This window comes from Rana temporaria, chromosome 1 (genome assembly GCF_905171775.1).
Source record: "Rana temporaria chromosome 1, aRanTem1.1, whole genome shotgun sequence".
Taxonomy (NCBI): Eukaryota; Metazoa; Chordata; class Amphibia; order Anura; family Ranidae; genus Rana; species Rana temporaria.
Genome location: NC_053489.1, coordinates 231,810,700 through 231,829,581, shown reverse-complemented (window position 1 = coordinate 231,829,581; position 18,882 = coordinate 231,810,700). Strand labels below are relative to the sequence as shown.

The 18,882-nt window shown below is 42.1% G+C and overlaps 1 protein-coding gene across 2 annotated transcripts in view; it reads left to right on the top strand.

Annotated features, from left to right (window-relative positions):
- SGSM1 (small G protein signaling modulator 1) overlaps positions 1 to 18,882 on the top strand; it is a 270,220-nt gene that overhangs the window by 216,406 nt on the left and 34,932 nt on the right. For both annotated transcript variants that reach the window (XM_040351471.1, XM_040351463.1), the window contains 5 exons: positions 836 to 964; positions 11,449 to 11,631; positions 11,793 to 11,864; positions 16,527 to 17,120; positions 18,692 to 18,816. In XM_040351471.1, the coding sequence (XP_040207405.1) occupies positions 836 to 964; positions 11,449 to 11,631; positions 11,793 to 11,864; positions 16,527 to 17,120; positions 18,692 to 18,816 (1,103 nt within the window). The remainder of the gene's footprint in view (positions 1 to 835; positions 965 to 11,448; positions 11,632 to 11,792; positions 11,865 to 16,526; positions 17,121 to 18,691; positions 18,817 to 18,882) is intronic.

The window sequence follows — 18,882 nt, the reverse complement described above, 5'->3', positions numbered from 1 at the left end:
CTGAGTCACTAACCCAAAAGTAGGCAGATTAGGAAAGTCAGGCACTCTAATCTACTTTATTAAATACATGACAAAATCTGTGCTGTTCCTAAATAAAGAAAAATAAAAGGCAACTGACACAGAGGCAGTATAGCGAACCTCAATCAAACTTGTATATCAAGTGTAGCGCCAACATATGTATAGAGTGACAGTTAAATCACAGTCTTATTGATTTGAGCATAGAAAAAAAGAAAAAATTCAACAAATCAGTTCCAACAATGTCCAAACAAATTTGTGCATGAATATGAAAAAGAAAATGTAGATCTGGTGAAACCGCTCGATTCAACATAGATACAGCATTCCAAACATGCCCAGATAGCTATCTGCCACCTTCAAGAAAAAGGGCAAACTAACCAGAGACGATGGATGCCGTTACAGCAGCACATCTTTTATCATACATGGAAATCCTTCTAGAAGCGGCAATGTTGAATTTCCACTGGTATCTTTAAACGGAGCACCATAAATAAAGTTTACCAGGAAATATTTTCCATAGTTTTATTATTCAAGTAATAATCCAGGTAAACAAAACAGTGTAAAACACAAGTAAAAACTCACATGAATAGCTGCTGGCGTCCGGGAATCGCTTAGCGGCGAGACGTCAGTACCAAATATCCCGCCCACTTTATTGTTCATGGAAAGTGACTCAAATGAATGAAGCCAGAGTGCATGACGGCCAGGCAACCACCATTTTCTGGAGAGTTCAGTTGTTGAAAATGTTAGTAAATATTACATTTATATTCTAATTGTGACCCACATTCTCAATTTTTTTTACTAATGTTTCTTTCTGGTTGCTCAGAATTATGAAGAAAAAGAATTATTACGACTAATTTATTATGGAGGCATTCAGCATGAGATCAGAAAGGAAGTGTGGCCTTTTCTTCTTGGGCATTATCGGTTTGGTATGACAGAAGCAGAGAGAAAAGAGGTTTGTGTTATTTATAAGACTTTTCTGAAATGTTCATATCAGAAAAGTAAATGATTTTCTCATCTCGCACAATGGAATATTCATCACCCCAAGATCCCATGGATTACATTTGAAATTGGTTTAATATATCCATATTGTCTTCCAGGACCTTTGTGGTCCCATACACTTTCCCAGTTGGCCTTAATCCACTTTAACTCTCTCTTTGGTAGCCCAATCTACAATTATGGAATCTGTATAAACATAAACGCCACCTAGTTTACCCTGTCTTTCCAATTACTTAATTTTTGGTGACCCAAAATTAGCCGCTGTTTTTTCCAATCCAGGTAATTTTTCTTGGTGGATGTCTAACAAATGTACTACCCGTTCTTCCCTCCAAGATAATTTGTTTTATTTCGTTTTCAAGACTCCATATCCTTAAGAAGATTCAATATTATGAAATGCATAGATATCAGGTTAGGCAATTGTTTGCCTCGTATTACACTTTAACATCACCTAAACTTCCTACTCCCTTCTAAAAAATCTGCAAAAGTTCTCCTAGCGGGAAAGGCCTTATTTCTTCACTTTATAACATATTATCCACTCCCACAGTTGAAAAAATGCCATAAATTATAAAATGGGAACAGAAATGTGGAGAACAATTCTGTTTTGATGAATGGTCAACTATGATATGTAATCTTTGTAAATGCACACATTCTATGTCCATTAAAGAAACCGCTATAAAAGTTTTAACTATATGGTATTTTACACCATCTTGATTACATAACATGTTTTCTGAGACCTCTGATTGCTGTTTTAGAGGCTTTAATGATAAAGGAACTTTATTTCATATATTATGGGGTTGTGAGAATTTACAATCAACATTGCAAAGAGTGTCAACCTTACTAACTCTATTATTCTCATTCCGCCTATGTGTTTATTATTTGCTCCTATTCCCAATGTACCTTCATCGTTAGAAAGATTAATCCACTCACTATGTGTAGCCATAATGTAGGCCATTGCGTTTAATTGGAAAAATCAATCTGTACCTTGTGTTCAGATTAAGGACAGAATCAATGCTATTATGTTGTCAGAGAGGATTGTTCACACTCTTTCTGATTCCATGCATACCTTTCATGCAAAATTGGATGCTCTGATTAAGCACTACGTTATAGTGCGAAACGCGTCAGCTGTTTTACTCCCGTGTTGTGTGCTGTGTTTTGTAGTGCATTTTTCCTTTTTTAAATAAAGACAACCATCAAGGTTTTTTGGAGTGCGGCTGTCCATATTTTCTTTTTCCATTTGTTGCCTTGTGCATTGCCAGCACCCTTGATCTTCTGAGACCATACTGATCATCCTAACACAGTCCACCTGGAGCAGTAACTTTCTTTCTTTCATGCAAAATTGGATATCTGGTCTTTTGTTATCAATACAATAACAGGCTGATATTTTTTATTTTATTTTTGTGCGTATTTCTTATTATGGTATTGCTGGCATGATCACTGAACTAATATGTCTTATGTAGCCTTTTTTATTAAATATATATATATATATATATATATATATATATATATATATATATATATATATATATATATATATATATATTTTTTTTTTAATTTACATTTTATTTTGTGTTTGTTATAGGATGAACATATTTTAGAACACAAAAATGTTTTCTCCATTTGAGCTCTGTTTATTAAAACATTATAAACTTATCAGCTCTTATGCCTACCAAAAGTATACTATTTTTGTAATAGTATCTGACATACGTAATTTCTCAAAGAGTTTGCAAGCAAAAAAGAAAAGTAAATGATACTCAGAATAAAGAAGACATGTGACCATACAGTTCCTTTAAATGTGTTGCTAATCATTAGCGTTTTACTTTTTAAAGAGCTAGGAATGTGTCTGGCATAAATATTGGTGTACAAATATTTTTCTAAAATAGCATGCAGTAAAGGGGTTGTATGGTATGGCTATGGAAAATAAAAATAGCTATTGGAACACACAGAATCACAATGGGAGAAATCTAACCAAAGAAAAAAGTAAGCCATTTATGCTCTAAGTTAAAAAAAAATGGCAGAAGAACAGCCGAACTTCCCATTAGACATGTGTACATCTGATATGTGATCATGTTTAAGCAGAACTAAACCCACTAATTTATCTGTTTCCCAAAACAGTTAAAACATGCTGTGAATAACTGTCAGATTGTTGTGCTCTCAGCAGAACTTTCAAATCATCAAATAGCTGTTTGATGTCATAACTGATGCAATGTGCAACACTTTGGCTGCAGATGAATCAGAGGCTGGGGTGGCTGTAAAGAATAGGAAGGTGTGTTCCTCTTTAAGTTTTAAGAGCTAAAACCTTCATATAACATTTTTAGAGAATATAGGCTATAATAAAATCTTTCAAAGTATTTTTGAATATATGTTAATACGTATTATTGTGCCTTAGTGAAATCTTTCAAATGCATGCCTTAATAAAGTGCTTACATTCACCAGTGTTTAATGGGAAAATATCACATAATTTTACATGTTATTAACCACTTGCCTACTGTGCACATACACCCCCTTCCTGCCCAGACTAAATTTTAGCTTCCGGCACTGCGTCACTTTAACTGACAATTGCGCAGTCGTGCGACATGGCTTCCAAACAAAATTGACGTCCTTTTTTCCCCACAAATAGAGCTTTCTTTTGGTGGTATATGATCGCCTGTTGCGGTTTTTAGTTTTTGCGCTTTAAACAAAAAAAGAGCGACAATTTAAAAAAAAAACACAATATTTTTTACTTTTTGCTATAATAAATATCCCATTTAAAAAAAAAAAATGTATCTCCGTTTAGACCGATACGTATTCTCCTACATATTTTTGTTTAAAAAAAATTGCATGAACCGTATAATGACTGGTTTGTTATATTGCCTACAAAATAGGGGGACATAATGGGCAGCACAGTGGTGCAGTGAGTAGCACTTTCGCCTAGCAGCAAAAGGGTTGCTGGTTCGAATCCCGACCACGACACCATCTGCCTGGAGTTTGCATGTTCTCCCTGTGCATGCGTGGGTTTTTCCTCCCACACTCCAAAGACATGCTGGTAGGTAAATTGGATCTTGTCCAAATTGGCCCAGTATATATATTATATCTGTGTTGACCGCACCAGCCAAGCAGACTCTGGCACATGCCACCAGATGCAGATTGCCACATGCCACAGTCCGCACATACTAACCCCCCTGCCACAGCTCACCTCTCGATCTCCCTGCCCTGGATGTCACAGCGCCGAGCGCTGCCCCTGTTGCCTGGCTTCACTCACGGAGGGCAGGGGGGCGCCGGGCTGACATCCCCCCCTAATGTGTGGCATCCAGTGCAGAAAGCACCCTCGCCCCCCTCTTGGTACGCTGGCCGGGCTGTGTGGGCGGAAGTGCGGCTTGGCTGTGTGGGCGGAAGTGCGGTGATGGCGGTGTGTTGTCATATTCTGCTCCCTATCGGCGATCTCTCTGCTCGCCCGCCACCGCCGCACTGCATGCTTCGCGGCCCGCCAGTAAACAGGCTGCGGCCCGGTAGTGGGCCACGGACCGGGGGTTGGAGACCCCTGTCCTAAACAACTTTAACCCCTTTCATACTTGGGGTGTCGTTACAGTCCTCTTCTCATTGATGGAGTGCCCCCACTTGTCAGAGTTGGAGGACCTCTGCTAGTATTTTTGGCCTTCTGGTCCCAGGAAATCTCAGATGTTTGGGTCCAGAATGTCCATTATAGGGTCTACAAACTGGAGTTTTAACCTCTGCCAGACGTCATGCTCTCAAATGTCTCTTATCACAAAAAGTGGCAGAGCTCCTGCCTTTACACACACATTAACTTTAATGGCGTCTTAGTCCACCTTTTGCAGCTATAACAGCTTCAACTCTTCTGGGAAGGCTGTCCATAAGGTTCAGGAGTGTGTCTATAGGAATGTTTGACCATTCTTCCAGAAGCGTATTTGTGAGGTCAGGCACCAATGTTGGACAAGAAGGCCTGGCTTGCAGTCTCCACTCTTAATTCATCCCAAATGTGTTCTCTTGGGTTGAGGTCAGGACTCTGTGCAGGATAGTCAAGTTCCTCCATCCCAAAAAGGCTCATCCATGTCTTTATGGACTATGCTTAGTGCACTGGTTCAAATCATTTGGCGGAGGGGGGATTATGGTGTGAGGTTGTTTTTTAGGAGTTGCGCTTGGCCCCTTATTTCCATTGAAAGGAACTCTTAAGAGGTCAGAATACCAAGACATTTTGGACAATTTCATGCTTTGTGGGAACAGTTTGGGCAGTCCTTCTCATTCTACATCAGTGCCTGACCTCTCAAATGCACTTCTGGAAAAATGGTCAAACATTCCCATAGACACACTCCTAAACCTTGTGGGTAGCCTTCCCAGAAGTGTTGAAGCTGTTACAGCAGTAAGGTGTGGACCAACTCAATACTGAACCCTACAGACTAATGCCGCGCACAGACGGTCGTTTTTTGTGATGAAAAAAAACGTTGTTTTTGAAAACGTCATTTAAAATGACCGGGTGTGGGGAAAACGTTGTTTTATGTCTTCTGAAAAACGACAAAAAAAAAATTCGAACATGCTTGAATTTTTTGTGTCGTTTTTCAAAACGTCGTTTTTTGTGTCAATTAAAATGATAGTGTGTGGGCAAAACAACGTTTAAAACGACGTTTTTAAACCCGTGCATGCTCAGAAGCAAGTTATGAAGCTAGCTTCAATGGAAAAGAGTGCTGAACGTAACCGCGCTTTGCTAGAGCATTTTGAAAAAACGATGGTGTGTATGCAATGTCGTTTTTGAAAATGAAGTTTCAAAAACGTTGTTTTATTTCATGATTTAAAACGTCGTTTTTTTTTCATCACAAAAAACGACCGTCTGTACGCGGCGTTAGACTGGGATGCCATTAAAGTTCATGTGCATGTAAAGGCAGGTGTCCCAATACATTTGACAATATAGTGTGTGTGTGTGTGTGTGTGCGTGTGTGTATACGTATTCTTTGTTTCCAATTTGAATCTTCTTTGTACAGTGAGGTGTGATGCATCTGAGATTAAAGCTGTGGTACTGGGATTACCCCCCCCCCTTTTTTTCCCAGAGTTTCTACTTGAACCTTTCATATTTCCCAAGCCAAATGAGAAGTTTGGCCCATTCTGAATCTGAACAATCTCAACTTATTCCTGCTGGTTCAAAGCTTCTGCATGGAATTGGCCTGGTTAATAATTGCCTTCCTCCTGAGGAATTTTCTGGCTTCAGTAGACATCTTTCTATCTTTCCTCCTCATCAATGTTATCTGCATTTTGTAGTGGGTGATCAGCATTTTTTTTGTTCTTCCCTTTATCCTGAGCTTTCACTAAGGTCCTTGACCCAGTCCTAGCTTAACTCTGTTTCTAATGAATACACATTGTGTGTTTTTTGGACGATCTCTTGCTAAAGAATCATTCCTTCCAATCTCTTCCAGCCAATGTCTAGAGGACATTTCAGATTCGGCAAAGATTTGATTGGATCCTAGCCGGGGGGGCCCTGCGCCTCCCACCCCAAAGCACCTTGTCCCCATGTTGATGAGGACAAGGGCCTCTTTCCGACAACCCTGGCTGTTGATTGTCGGGGTCTACGGGCAGGGGACTTATCGGAATCTGGAAGCCCCCTTTAATTAGGGGGCCCCAGATCCCGGTCCGCCCACCCTATGTGAATGCATATGGAGTACATTGTAAAAATGTGTAGTGTGTTTTATTGTTGACACTTTTTTTTTCAGGTGAATGGGTAGGGGTACAATGTACCCCATACACATTCACATAGGGTGGGGGGCCGGTGATCTGACTTTGATCCAACTTCAGTGATATTCAATGAAGTAGGATCAAAGTTGGACCAAAGTAGTGCAGGGAGCATTTTTAAAGTCGGACCAGTTAAGACGGCTCCAATTGGAAAACATTGATTTTCACACGTCATGCGACATGAGCTCCGAATGTCGGAGCGTTTGTCGCACCAGTGTGAATCCGGCCTGAATATCACCATCCAACTTGTGACATCCGACTTGGTGATTACAGCACCATAGTATCCTGTTCATTCAAGTCAGATGGATGTACGATGTAGTGTGAACCCAGCCTTAATGGGCTTTTCGGTATCAGCCATCTGTTTCTCAGATTTGAAAGGCTGCAAACTGGTCTGGTTCAGACATTTAGGTTTTACCAGGTGGATGTTAACGCCTCCTCTAATGCCATTTTTACATTTAAGGTGCAACAAGCCGTACTCCTGAGGCTGTCAAGCCCTTCTTGTCCCATTTGTTGCTTTGCCCTGTCAGTGTTTTTAAGATGTGTTGTCAACCCCTTTTTTGGGCTGCTTTTGGACATTCCATGGTTAAAGATCCTGTGTACTGTACGAATAGGAAGATAGGATTGTTGACTTGCTAGTAATATTCATTTCTTAGAGTACAGTACAGAATACAGGACCCCCCTTTGTTCTTCTGATCTCTCTATTGCTTGCTTCAAAAGTGAAGTTAGCTTGGCGTGGCTTTTTTTTCAGTGTCCAATTGCCTGAGCGTAACTGCATATAATCCATGGTTAAAGACTAAGGGCCAGATTCTCGTAGTTTTGCGTAACTTTGTGCGGGCATAACGTAACCTATTTACGTTACGCCTCCGCAACTTAGACGGGCAAGTGCTGTATTCTCAAAGCACTTGCTCCGTAAGTTGCGGCGGCGTAGCGTAAATAGGCCGGCGTAAGCCCGCCTAATTCAAATTTAGAACAGGGGGGCGTGTTTTATGTAATTGTTCTGTGACCCGACGTGATTGACGTTTTTCACGAACGGCGCATGCGGCGTCCGTGGAAATCTCCCAGTGTGCATTGCTCCTAATACGCCGCAAGGACGTATTGGTTTTCAAGTGAACGTAAATTACGTCCAGCCCCATTCACGGACGAGTTACGCAAACAACGTAAAATTTTCAAATTTCGTCGCGGGAACGACGGCCATACTTAACATTGGTACGCCGCACTTACGCCACCATATAGCAGGGGTAACTTTACGCCGGGAAAAGCCTAACGTAAACGGCGTAACTGTACTGCGTCGGCCGGGCGTACGTTCGTGAATTCGCGTATCTAGCTGATTTACATATTTCGACGCGTAAATCAGCGTACAAGCCCCTAGCGGCCAGCGTAAATATGCAGTTACGATCCGACGGCGTAAGAGACTTACGCCTGTCGGATCTAAGGGAAATCTATGCGTAACTGATTCTAAGAATCAGGCGCATCTATACGACGGCGCAACTCAGAGATACGACGGCGTGTATGGAGATACGCCGTCGTATCTCTTTTGAGAATCTGGCCCTAAAGGTCTTGTGTCCTGTACTGCACTCCAAGAAATTGTTTACTGGTAAGTCAAAACCCTATTTTTGCAGGTAAAAAATTAAAGCGGATGTGCCATGGGAACAAAATATTAAAAGTCAGCAGCTACAAATACTGCAGCTGCTGACTTTTAATATTAGGACACTTACCTGTCCTGGAGTCCAGCGCCGATCGCAGCAGAGCACGAGCGATCGCTCGTCACTCTGCTGCTCCCCCGCCATCCACGCTGAGGGAACCAGGAAGTGAAGCGCTGCGGCTTCACTGCCCGGTTCCCTACGGCGCATGCGCGAGTCGCGCTGCGCCCGCCGATTGGCTCACACGCTGTGTGCTGGGAGCCGAGTGTTCCCAGCACACAACGGGCGACAGACGGGATGTGACGGAATGCCCGTCTTTCGCCCGTATCGTGTGGCCGGAAGTGGGTGCAAATACCTGTCTTTAGACAGGTGTCTGCACCCCCCTCCCCCCTGAAAGGTGTCAAAAGTGACACCGGAGGGGGGAGGGTTCCAATCAGCGGGACTCCACTTTAGGGTGGAGGACCGCTTTAACAACTAGTTTCATTTTTGCATCAGGGTCACTTTAACTACTTGCCGACCAGCCGCCGTCATTTTACGGCGGCAGGTCGGCTCCCCTGCGCGAGAGCACGTAGCTATACGTTGGCTCTCGCACAGGCCACTAGGGGCGCGCGCGCCCCGCTTGCCCCCGACTCCCGTGCGCGTCGCTGCCGGGCACACGCGATCGCTCGTTACAGAGCGGGGACCGGGAGCTGTGTGTGTAAACACACAGCTCCCGGTCCTGTCAGGGAGAGAAATGCTGATCTTCTGTTCATACAATGTATGAACAGAAGATCGGTCATTTCCCCTAGTAAGGCCACCCCCCCCTACAGTTAGAACACACCCAGGGACATACTTAACCCCTTCCCCGCCCCTAGTGTTAACTCCTTCACTGCCAGTGGCATTTTTATAGTAATCCAATGCATTTTTATAGCACTGATCGCTATAAAAATGCCAATGGTCCCAAAAATGTGTCAAAAGTGTCCGAAGTGTCCGCCATAATGTCGCAGTACCGAAAAAAATCGCTGATCGACGCCATTTAAGAAAAATATGTAGAAGAATACGTATCAGCCTAAACTATTTTTGTTTATAGCGCAAAAACTAAAAACCGCAGAGGTGATCAAATACCACCAAAAGAAAGCTCTATTTGTGGGGAAAACATGACGCCAATTTAGTTTGGGAGCCACGTCGCACCACCGCGCAATTGTCAGTTAAAGCAACGAAGTGCCGAATCGCAAAAAGTGCTCTGGTATTTGACCAGCAATATGGTCCGGGGGTTAAGTGGTTAAAGTAAATTTTATGCTACTTTCACATTTTGCTTATTGTTTAATATGCTGTTATTGTATTACAGCAGTATTAAAGTGTTACTAAACCCAGGACCCATTCACTATATCTGGTCTCCCACAGTACGCAGAACATGGAAATGCAATTATTTTAGTAAATATAAACCTCTAAATACCTTTTATCATCAGCATTGTATAGCAGTCTTGTGACTTCTATCAATGTCCAGCAAAGCACTGGTTAAAGCTTGTACGAGGAGTTTTTATTCTCCTATGACTGACCAATGAGGCTGTATGACTCCTGACCCTCTGTCTGGACAGTGCTAATTGGCCATGTGCCAATCACATGCACTCTCTCAAAAAAAAAAAAAAAACTCTCTAGCAATACACAATGAACTGAGTATGTGCAGAGTGCATCCAAGGCCCTGTCTTATCAGGAGATGGATTGGGGACTGTGGAAAAAGGTGAGGATCAGAGAAGGCAGGCTCAAATAACCTTTTTACATAATGTGCAGGATTAACCCTTTAGGTTCCACAGTGAGTATAACAAGCATACTTTACTGCATATACACACTGATTGTATTATTGTGGGTTTTTTATAACACTTTAAACCCAAAAGCAACCATTTATTATATTGCAGCTTACAATTTCATAGATTTGATGGCTGCATTTGTTTTCTTTTTTTTCGGCTTTCTTCTATTTTCATCTGGTGACCCAGTCAGTAAGTCTGTTGTTTTCCAAAAGAATATCTCTTCCAGATGTATCAGTTTACAGTTCTGAGACAAACTATTTAAAACTGATAGGGGTGCTTAAATTCATCATGATACGTTTGCTGTAGCAAATTATTAAGTGTGAGCTGGAGTTTGGCTTCAATTTGTTAGCGTATTTAACACTACCCTCCCTTCCCCAGATTAACAATGCTGCTGTCCAAAGGTGCCCCCTGTTCTCATTCATCCAGAGAGGGGGCACTTTAATACAGGAGGTGTGTTACTGGCCAGATTACCAAGTGAAAACTGAAAGAAAAAAGCCTAAAAACGAATGCAGCCACCACATATGATTTGTAAGCTGCAATATATTAAATTTTTTGATTTTGGGTTTAATATCACGTTAAGCATTGAGATTTGTACATTAGACACTAGAGGTATAATTCTACTGCAGTTGGCTGTTGAGACAAGATATCAGGATTGCATTATTTTAGTGTTCTAGTGGGGCTTGATGGGAACTGAAACAAACAGGTGCCTGGGTCTAGCAAATCTCTGGCAAATATGGCCTATAGCCCTGTTTTGTATTAATTTTGTACATACTCTTTTGGGAAGTGCATAAGTAAATAGTGTTTATTATTCATATGGAAGGAGAGACAAACATCAAAAACCCTCCAGTACTATATCTTTGTCAACAAAATTCACATCTACACGTATAACATTAATTTTATGGTAGTTGCTTTGGACTTGTTGACCTTTATAATTTGGAGAAAGTTGGTGACATCATAACACTTCCACCAGAATTGTCTTGCAAAAAATCTGTCTTTCTGGATGTGCTAAATAGTGTGTTTAGAAATAGGTGTTTAGAAATCAGCTAGGTAATGAGCATTTTCACAGGGAGCCCAGTAATGGCAGGCACCAGATTTCACATATGACATTTATACTTTGTCACATAGTACTCGCAAATGAAATGGTTTACTTGCTGTGGAATTGTCTTTGCACTAGAAATCTGAGTACCTCCTCATGGACTTTCCTGTGGTGTGTTCAGGCGTATTGTGTTTCACATTAATTTTGACATGATTTACTTATGAACTGATTCCAGTTATGCATTCTTCATTTGTCTCTGCCATAGGTGGATGAGCAAATCCGTACTTGCTATGAACAAACTATGGCAGAGTGGCTGGGTTGTGAGGCTATCGTTCGGCAGAGGGAGAAGGAGTCTCATGCAGCTGCTTTGTTGAAATGTTCTTCTGGAGCAAGTATAGATATCCAGATTCAGAGGATGATGCATAGAGACTCCACAGTCAGCAATGAGGTGAGCAGAAAAAGCGATTTGTATTTTTTAAATAAAATCACTGATTTTGTGCTGTTTTATTCATTTTAATTTGTTTCTTTCCTAGTGCTTTTCACAGATATCGTTTTATTTTGTATTTTTCCTTTCATTTAAGCTGAAATGTTGTTTGACTTGTTTTGCAGTCTTCCCAAAGTTGCAATTCAGACAGACAAAACCATGCACTCCTACAAAGTGACTCCAGCTCAAGTACACAGGTGAAAATGCATGCAATGTGCAAATGTTGAATCTTGAATCATATCTAACCTATTCGCTAGCAAAAAGAAAAAAAAGAACAGGGATTTACAACCTCGGCGCTTGTAATGTGCATAATAAACTACAACTTACTGTAAGGTAGTTTCTAATTGAAATGGAGATACTGGGCCGGATTCAGATACCTGAGCGTATCTGTCCGGCCGGCGTAACGTATCTCCGATACGTTACGCCGCTGTAACTTTGGGCGCAAGTTCTGTATTCAGAAAGAACTTGCATCCTTATTTACGGCGGCGTAACGTATGTGTTGCGGCGTAAGGCAGCGTAATTTAAATGGGGATGTTGGGGGCGTGTTTTATTTAAATTAGGCTTGACCCCGCGTATTTTACGTTTTTTTTTAACGGCGCATGCGCCGTTCGTGAAAACATCCCAGTGCGCATGCTCGAAAATCCGCCGCAAAACGTCATTGCTTTCGACGTGAACGTAAATTACGTCCAGCTGTATTCGCGAACGACTTACGCAAATGACGCAAACATTTTAAAACTCGGCGCGGGAACGACGGCCATACTTAACATAGGATACGCCGCACATACCCCTCATATAGCAGGGGTAACTTTAGGCCGGAAAAAGCCGAACGCAAACGACGTAAAAAAAAAGCGCCGGGCGGACGTTCGTTTCTGAATCGACGTAAATACTAATTTGCATATTCCTCGCGTAAACAAACAGAAGCGCCACCTAGCGGCCAGCGTGAAATTGCAGCCTAAGATACGACGGTGTAAGACACTTACACCTGTCGGATCTTAGGGATATCTATGCGTAACTTGATTCTATGAATCAGGCGCATAGATACGATGGCCGGACTCAGAGATACGACGGCGTATCAGGAGATACGCCGTCGTATCTCTTTTCTGAATCCGGCCCACTCACTTTTATTCTAACCTTCGCTTATAAGATCATGGATGGCTGAATTTTTTTAAACCAACACCTGCTTTTGGTATTGTGACTAAAGCAGCCCAACCAAAGGGTTGAATAAAAAAACTCAGGATTGCACTCTCCGCATGCTCGATGGGGATGGGAGAACCCTTCCCACTGAGCCATTATATTCTGTCAGCGGAAGACTTCTCCACCATCATAATACACTGGTCAGTGCTGCCGGCCAAAGCCTGCAACACTGATCAAGCTAGGAAAATCTGGGTGGTTCTAAAGAAGTCAGTCAGTGGATTCACTTCTGTACAACCACAGTGCCCATCCATGGATCAAAATTTGTACGGTCCCTGCTGAACCTGATGAATTTCCATCCATGTATGGCCAGCTTGGTGAGTGAAAACACTTTATGAAGATTTTATTGAATCAGGACAAGAGATTAAACTCCTTTCTATTACAGGTTGATGCCAAAGGAAGTAGGCAACATCAGGGCCATATATTACAGCAAAGGGAAATACATAGAGTACAATTTGGATGGCATTAACCATTTTCAATCTGCCCACAAGTGAAGTGTAGAACAGCTTTTCACAGGGCATCTTTGGGCCAAGTTTTAGGCCCCGTACACACGACCGAGGAACTCGACGTGCCAAACACATCAAGTTCCTCGTCGAGTTCAGTGTGGAAGCCGCCGAGGAACTCGGCGGGCCGACTTTTGCCATTGAACAACGAGGAAATAGAGAACATGTTCTCTATTTCCTCGGCGAGGTCCTCGTCGGCTTCCTCGGCCGAAAGTGTACACACGGCCGGGTTTCTCGGCAGAATTCAGCTCTGAACCGAGTTTCTGGCTGAATTCTGCCGAGAAACTCGGTCGTGTGTACGGGGCCTGATAGTAATAAATACTGCTGGAAAGCTTATAGGATTACCTGTTAAAGCGGATGTGCCAGTAAAAAAAGATATTAAAAGCCAGCAGCTACAAATACTGCAGCTGCTGACTTTTAATATTAGGACACTTACCTGTCCTGGAGTCCAGCGCCGTCCGCAGCAGAGGACGAGCGATCGCTCATCTCTCTGCTGCTCCCCCCGCCATCCTCAGTGAGGGAACCAGGAAGTGAAGCGCTCCGGCTTCACTACCCGGTTCCCTACGGCGCATGCGCGAGTCGCGCTGCGCCCGCCGATTGGCTCACACGCTGTGTGCTGGGAGCCGAGTGTTCCCAGCACACAACGGGGGACAGACGGGAAGTCTGGAAAAACCCGTCTTTTGCCCGAGACGTGTGGCCGGAAGTGGGTGCAAATACCTGTCTTTAGACAGGTATCTGCACCCCCCTCCCCCCTGAAAGGTGTCAAATGTGACACCGGAGGGGGGGCGGGTTCCGATCAGCGTGAGTTCCACTTTAGGGTGGAGCTCCGCTTTAAGTATCTGCCATTGATTCCCTAATGTAATAATACATTTGTATTCCACCAAGTCTGTGCAATGTAGGTAACTGAAAATAATCTGGCAGGGTTAAAAATAGCCATGTTATGTCATGCTTATTACTTTCAATGCAGTCTTTAAAATAGCTTCATGATGTTTCTTTTCTTGAGTTTTTATGTAGTTAAATTTTACAGTCATTCCAAGAAAGTGCATAGCTTTTTAATTGGATTGAGAGACCATTGGGCTACCACACTTGCATACAGATCTGGCCGTATTTGTTAAAGTACCGGTATATGTATAGATAAAAGTTTATTCTTTAGGATTGAAAAGAGGAGGTTTAAAACCCCTGATAGCTCAAGGTGACCATAGATGGATCAAAATTTGGCCGGTTTAGCAAGGATTGGCTGAATTTCAAACTATGTATGGCCACCAAGTGGAAAAGAATGTGATCGGTTTCTGTTCAAACACCCTGTCGGATAAATGCCACTCGATCCGTGATCTTTGTGTTCTGACAGCTGTGTATTCTGTCAAAAAACAATAGAGCAGCTGGGTGGATTCACCCATCCACCTCGAATGTGTGGATGAAGGGAATCAGTATTTCAGGCCGAAAGAAAAAATAAACCATGTATGGCCAGCTTTATTTTTACTGTCTGTCCATTATGAAGATTTCCCTTTCTGTTGGAGTTGCAACAGGAAATAAGAGGAAATCTCTACCAAATTAGAGGAGTTTACCTCTTAGAGCCCTTTCACACCGAGCCGCCCCGAGCGTCGACGATAAAACACTGCTATTTTTAGAGGCGCATTTCGGCCACTAGCGGGGCACTTTAAACCCCCACTAGCGGACGAAAAAGGGTTAAAACCGGCCACAAAGCGCAGCCACAGCAGCGCTTTGCCGGCGGTAAGGCGGCGCTGACCATTGATTTCACTGCTCCTAATGCGCTCCAAAGAAGCTGCTGGCAGAACTTTTTCTAACGCCCTGCCAGCGCACCGCTCCAGTGTAAAAGCCCTCAGGCTTTCACACTGGATTGAATGGAGCAGCTGTTTTAGGGCTCTTTGCAGGCGCTATTTTTAATGCTATAGTGCCTGCAAAATGCCCTCAGTGTGAAAGAGGTGCCCCCATTGGAAGATTTACCTGCACATCTTGTTCTGATGTCAGCTCTAATATATTTGTTACCCATTACTTTCTGTCTTTACAATTGTCACCCAAAGAAATAGAGAGAATAAATCACCCTAACGGAGACACAGACAGGAATAAAAACGTTTCCTGTGGTTTTGACCCTTTCCTAATCAATCCAAGACCTAAAAAATATCTTGGCTTTACATACAGTGTAAAACTATTTCACATGGATTTTGAACTTTTATCACATTAACCCCCCTGGCGGTATTCCCGAGTCTGTCTCGGAGTGGAAATCCTGTACCATTAGCGGTGTCCCTGAGCCAGACTCGGGATGGCCTTGCAGTATCCAGGCAGGCAGAGTTACTTACCTTGTCCCTGGATCCTGCGATGCCTCCCCGATGTGTGATCGAGCTGCCGCCTTTCTCGATTCACACAATGCCTGTGTGCCGCCAAGCTCCGCTCCCTGCGACGTTACGACGCACGGGGCGGAGATCGGCGCCAAATTCAAAAAAGTAAATACACAATACATATACTGTAATGTTACAGATTACAGTACTGTATGAAATAAATACACACCCCCTTTGTCCCTAGTGGTCTGCCCAGTGTCCCACATGCACTTTTATATAATAAATACTGTTCTTTCTGCCTGGAAACTGTAGATTGTCCATAGCAACCAAAAAGTGTCTCTATGTCAAAAGTGGTTTTAGACCAGCTAAAAAACAGCGATAATAAATTAGATCCACTTGCAGAATTGAGCGATAGCGATTTGTGGGGAAATTCGTCATCAAACAATAAAAGTAATGACAGCGACAATTCTGCAACTGAGCACATTTCAATGTTTTTGATTTGATTACATTATTGAATAATTTTTATTATAATTACATTATTATTTGTTATAATTATTTATAGTTATTTATTAAATTATAATTTATGATTTTGTGTTTCAAACTTTATCATACCCGAGATGTCTACTAGACTCCTGTTTGGTCAGATTTAAGTGAGTTATTCCTAAGAATTACAGGCCTACAGTATAAAATGCCAAATTTTCATGCAAAATAATTGTACCGCTTTCAGCACCTAAAACCAGAAAGAATCATACCGCCAGGGAGGTTAAATCATATTCTGTCAACTCTGCTGAAGTTCTGTTTTCTAAGGAATGCTTGACTTCTCTGCCTCTTAATTCTCAATTAATCTAAAGGTAATTTCACTGCTTAGGTTTTTGAATCGGTGGAAGAGGCTGATCAGTTAGACACACGAAGCGAGGAGAGTAAACCCTCAAAAATACCTAATGGAACAGTACCTAATGGGACATCCTCTCCAGATTCAGGTCACCCATCTTCCAGAAACTTTTCCATCACTTCTGGTTATTCAGAGCATAGCTTCAGTACAGATGAGAATGCATCAACGGATACCAGCAAAAATGCACTTTATCTGCCTATGAAACCTGGAGGAACAGGTGGAAAAAAACAGTCTAGCTTGGACAGTATGCTTGATGGCAAAAGAGTCGAAGAGGAACTTGTTCAGGACAGTTTGGACACAGAAACTACAGCCAATGAAAGCTTGGATGACTTTTTATCAATTGCTGAAAGTACAGAGGACATTTTGCCTGATAAGGAAACTGCAATGCTTTCTGTTGTGGAAGCTTGGCCAGACAGTGAAGCTGAGAAAGAAAGTTTGGTGGGAAGCGAAGATAATTTATCAGAAGAGCCAGAGATGGAAAGTCTGTATCCACAACATGATTCATTGGTTGTCATTGACAAGACTGTGTCTGAAGTGTCCCCAGTCTCTTCCACTGGAGTAACATATACTGTAGGTATCTTACAATTAGCATGTCCAACTCTTCTTCCTCATGTCTTGTAATACATTGTAGATAAGTATCCACACAGGGTTCAGCGTCAGAAGCTTAAAGATAAAAAGCGTAAGATTCACTGTTCTGATTCAACGAATTCCATACCCCAAATTATTTTACTTAAGGATAATGTCTAGTTCCAAGTTAGTTGGTATAATAAAGTTTCAAAAAAGGAATTCTCATAAAAACAGGTAGATGTAATTAATTTGTATTTGATATTTTAAGACCTAATTTCTGGAGATGGTATCATTGTATAATATTCCCTAATTTAGATTTATTTATTACAATTCAGGTAGGCTTGAACTTGAAAATTCAGCAGGCTATCCCATAATGCCCCAGGCCTCCACAGCAGCGAAACCACGGTGGGCAGATTTGGTTGCAAGCAGCACTCACTGGCAGTTTCACTAATTTAAATAATACAGATTGAAAATAAAATCATAAATACATACATAAATAAACCTATGCATAAAATAAGAGATACATTTTTAAAAATGTAAATTTTTCTTTTTGGAGACAACTTCAATGGCCTTCTGTCTCTGATCTGAGGCCTCGTACACACGACAGAGATTCTCGGCAGAATTCGCCGAGAAACTCGGTCAAAACCCGGATTCTGCCGAGAATCTCTGTCGTCTGTACAGTTTTGGCTCGATGGAGCCGCCGAGGAACTCGACGAGAAAATAGAGAACATGTTCTCTATTTTCTCGTTGTCCTCGTTCTTCTATGGGAGAAGCCGGCCCGCCGAGCTCCTCGGCGGCTTCATCCCAAAACTCGACGAGGAACTCGACGTGCCAAGCACGTCGAGTTCCTCTGTCGTGTGTACGGGGCCTGAGACTTGTCTTGTTATAGTGGAAAATAAATGCCCCCCCCCCCCCCCTCATTCTACCTATACTGTTTAGCCTGTATAAAAAGATCTGTACACTTTTTTTTTTTTTTTTCCACTTTGGTCTGGTCACGTGGTCTTGCAGCTCCAGCTTCTCAGTGTCAGCGTGTGGCGGATGTAGGGGAGAGGAGGGAGCTCTGACAATAGCTGGGCTGTGGGAGCTGTTGTTCAGCCCTCCATGACACAGGGGAGCCAAAGCTTTTTTGACACAGGGTTGGTATCATAGGTAGGAGCACAAAATAATTAACCTTTACAGTATCTAATTATATGTTTGGATTTTTTTCATACATGTGTGATAGACTGGACTATAATTTCACTTCTATATGTAATTTCAGACAGATCCCTTTTTAAATTAATGCTTCTACGCATGGACAGTATCCATATGTCATATAAGATCAGACACCAATTAACTTTTATATAGTGGCAGAGCTGCGAAATAAAAATGGGGCCCCTTGAAACCTCATAAAGAAACACTAAAACGAAGCCAAGAAGTAAAATGAAGTGTGATAAAAGACCTAAAACCTTTCTTTCTGGATCCATCTGCATGAGCGCTTAACTTTCTCTGAAGTGATATGCATTTATATTCTGCAACTTTTACCTCAAATTCTTTCCACTGATTTGTCTTTCTTTTTGTCCAACAATTTAATTTAGCACGAAGTGCTGGATTTGTACACAATTAACTTGCACCGTATCGAAAAAGATGTCCAAAGGTGTGATCGCAACTATTGGTATTTCACTCCCACCAACCTAGAGAAGCTTCGAAATGTTATGTGCAGGTACCCATTATCTACAAACACTGTATCATGCAAAGTTTTAAAATGTGGTAACTAAACTGCAACAAA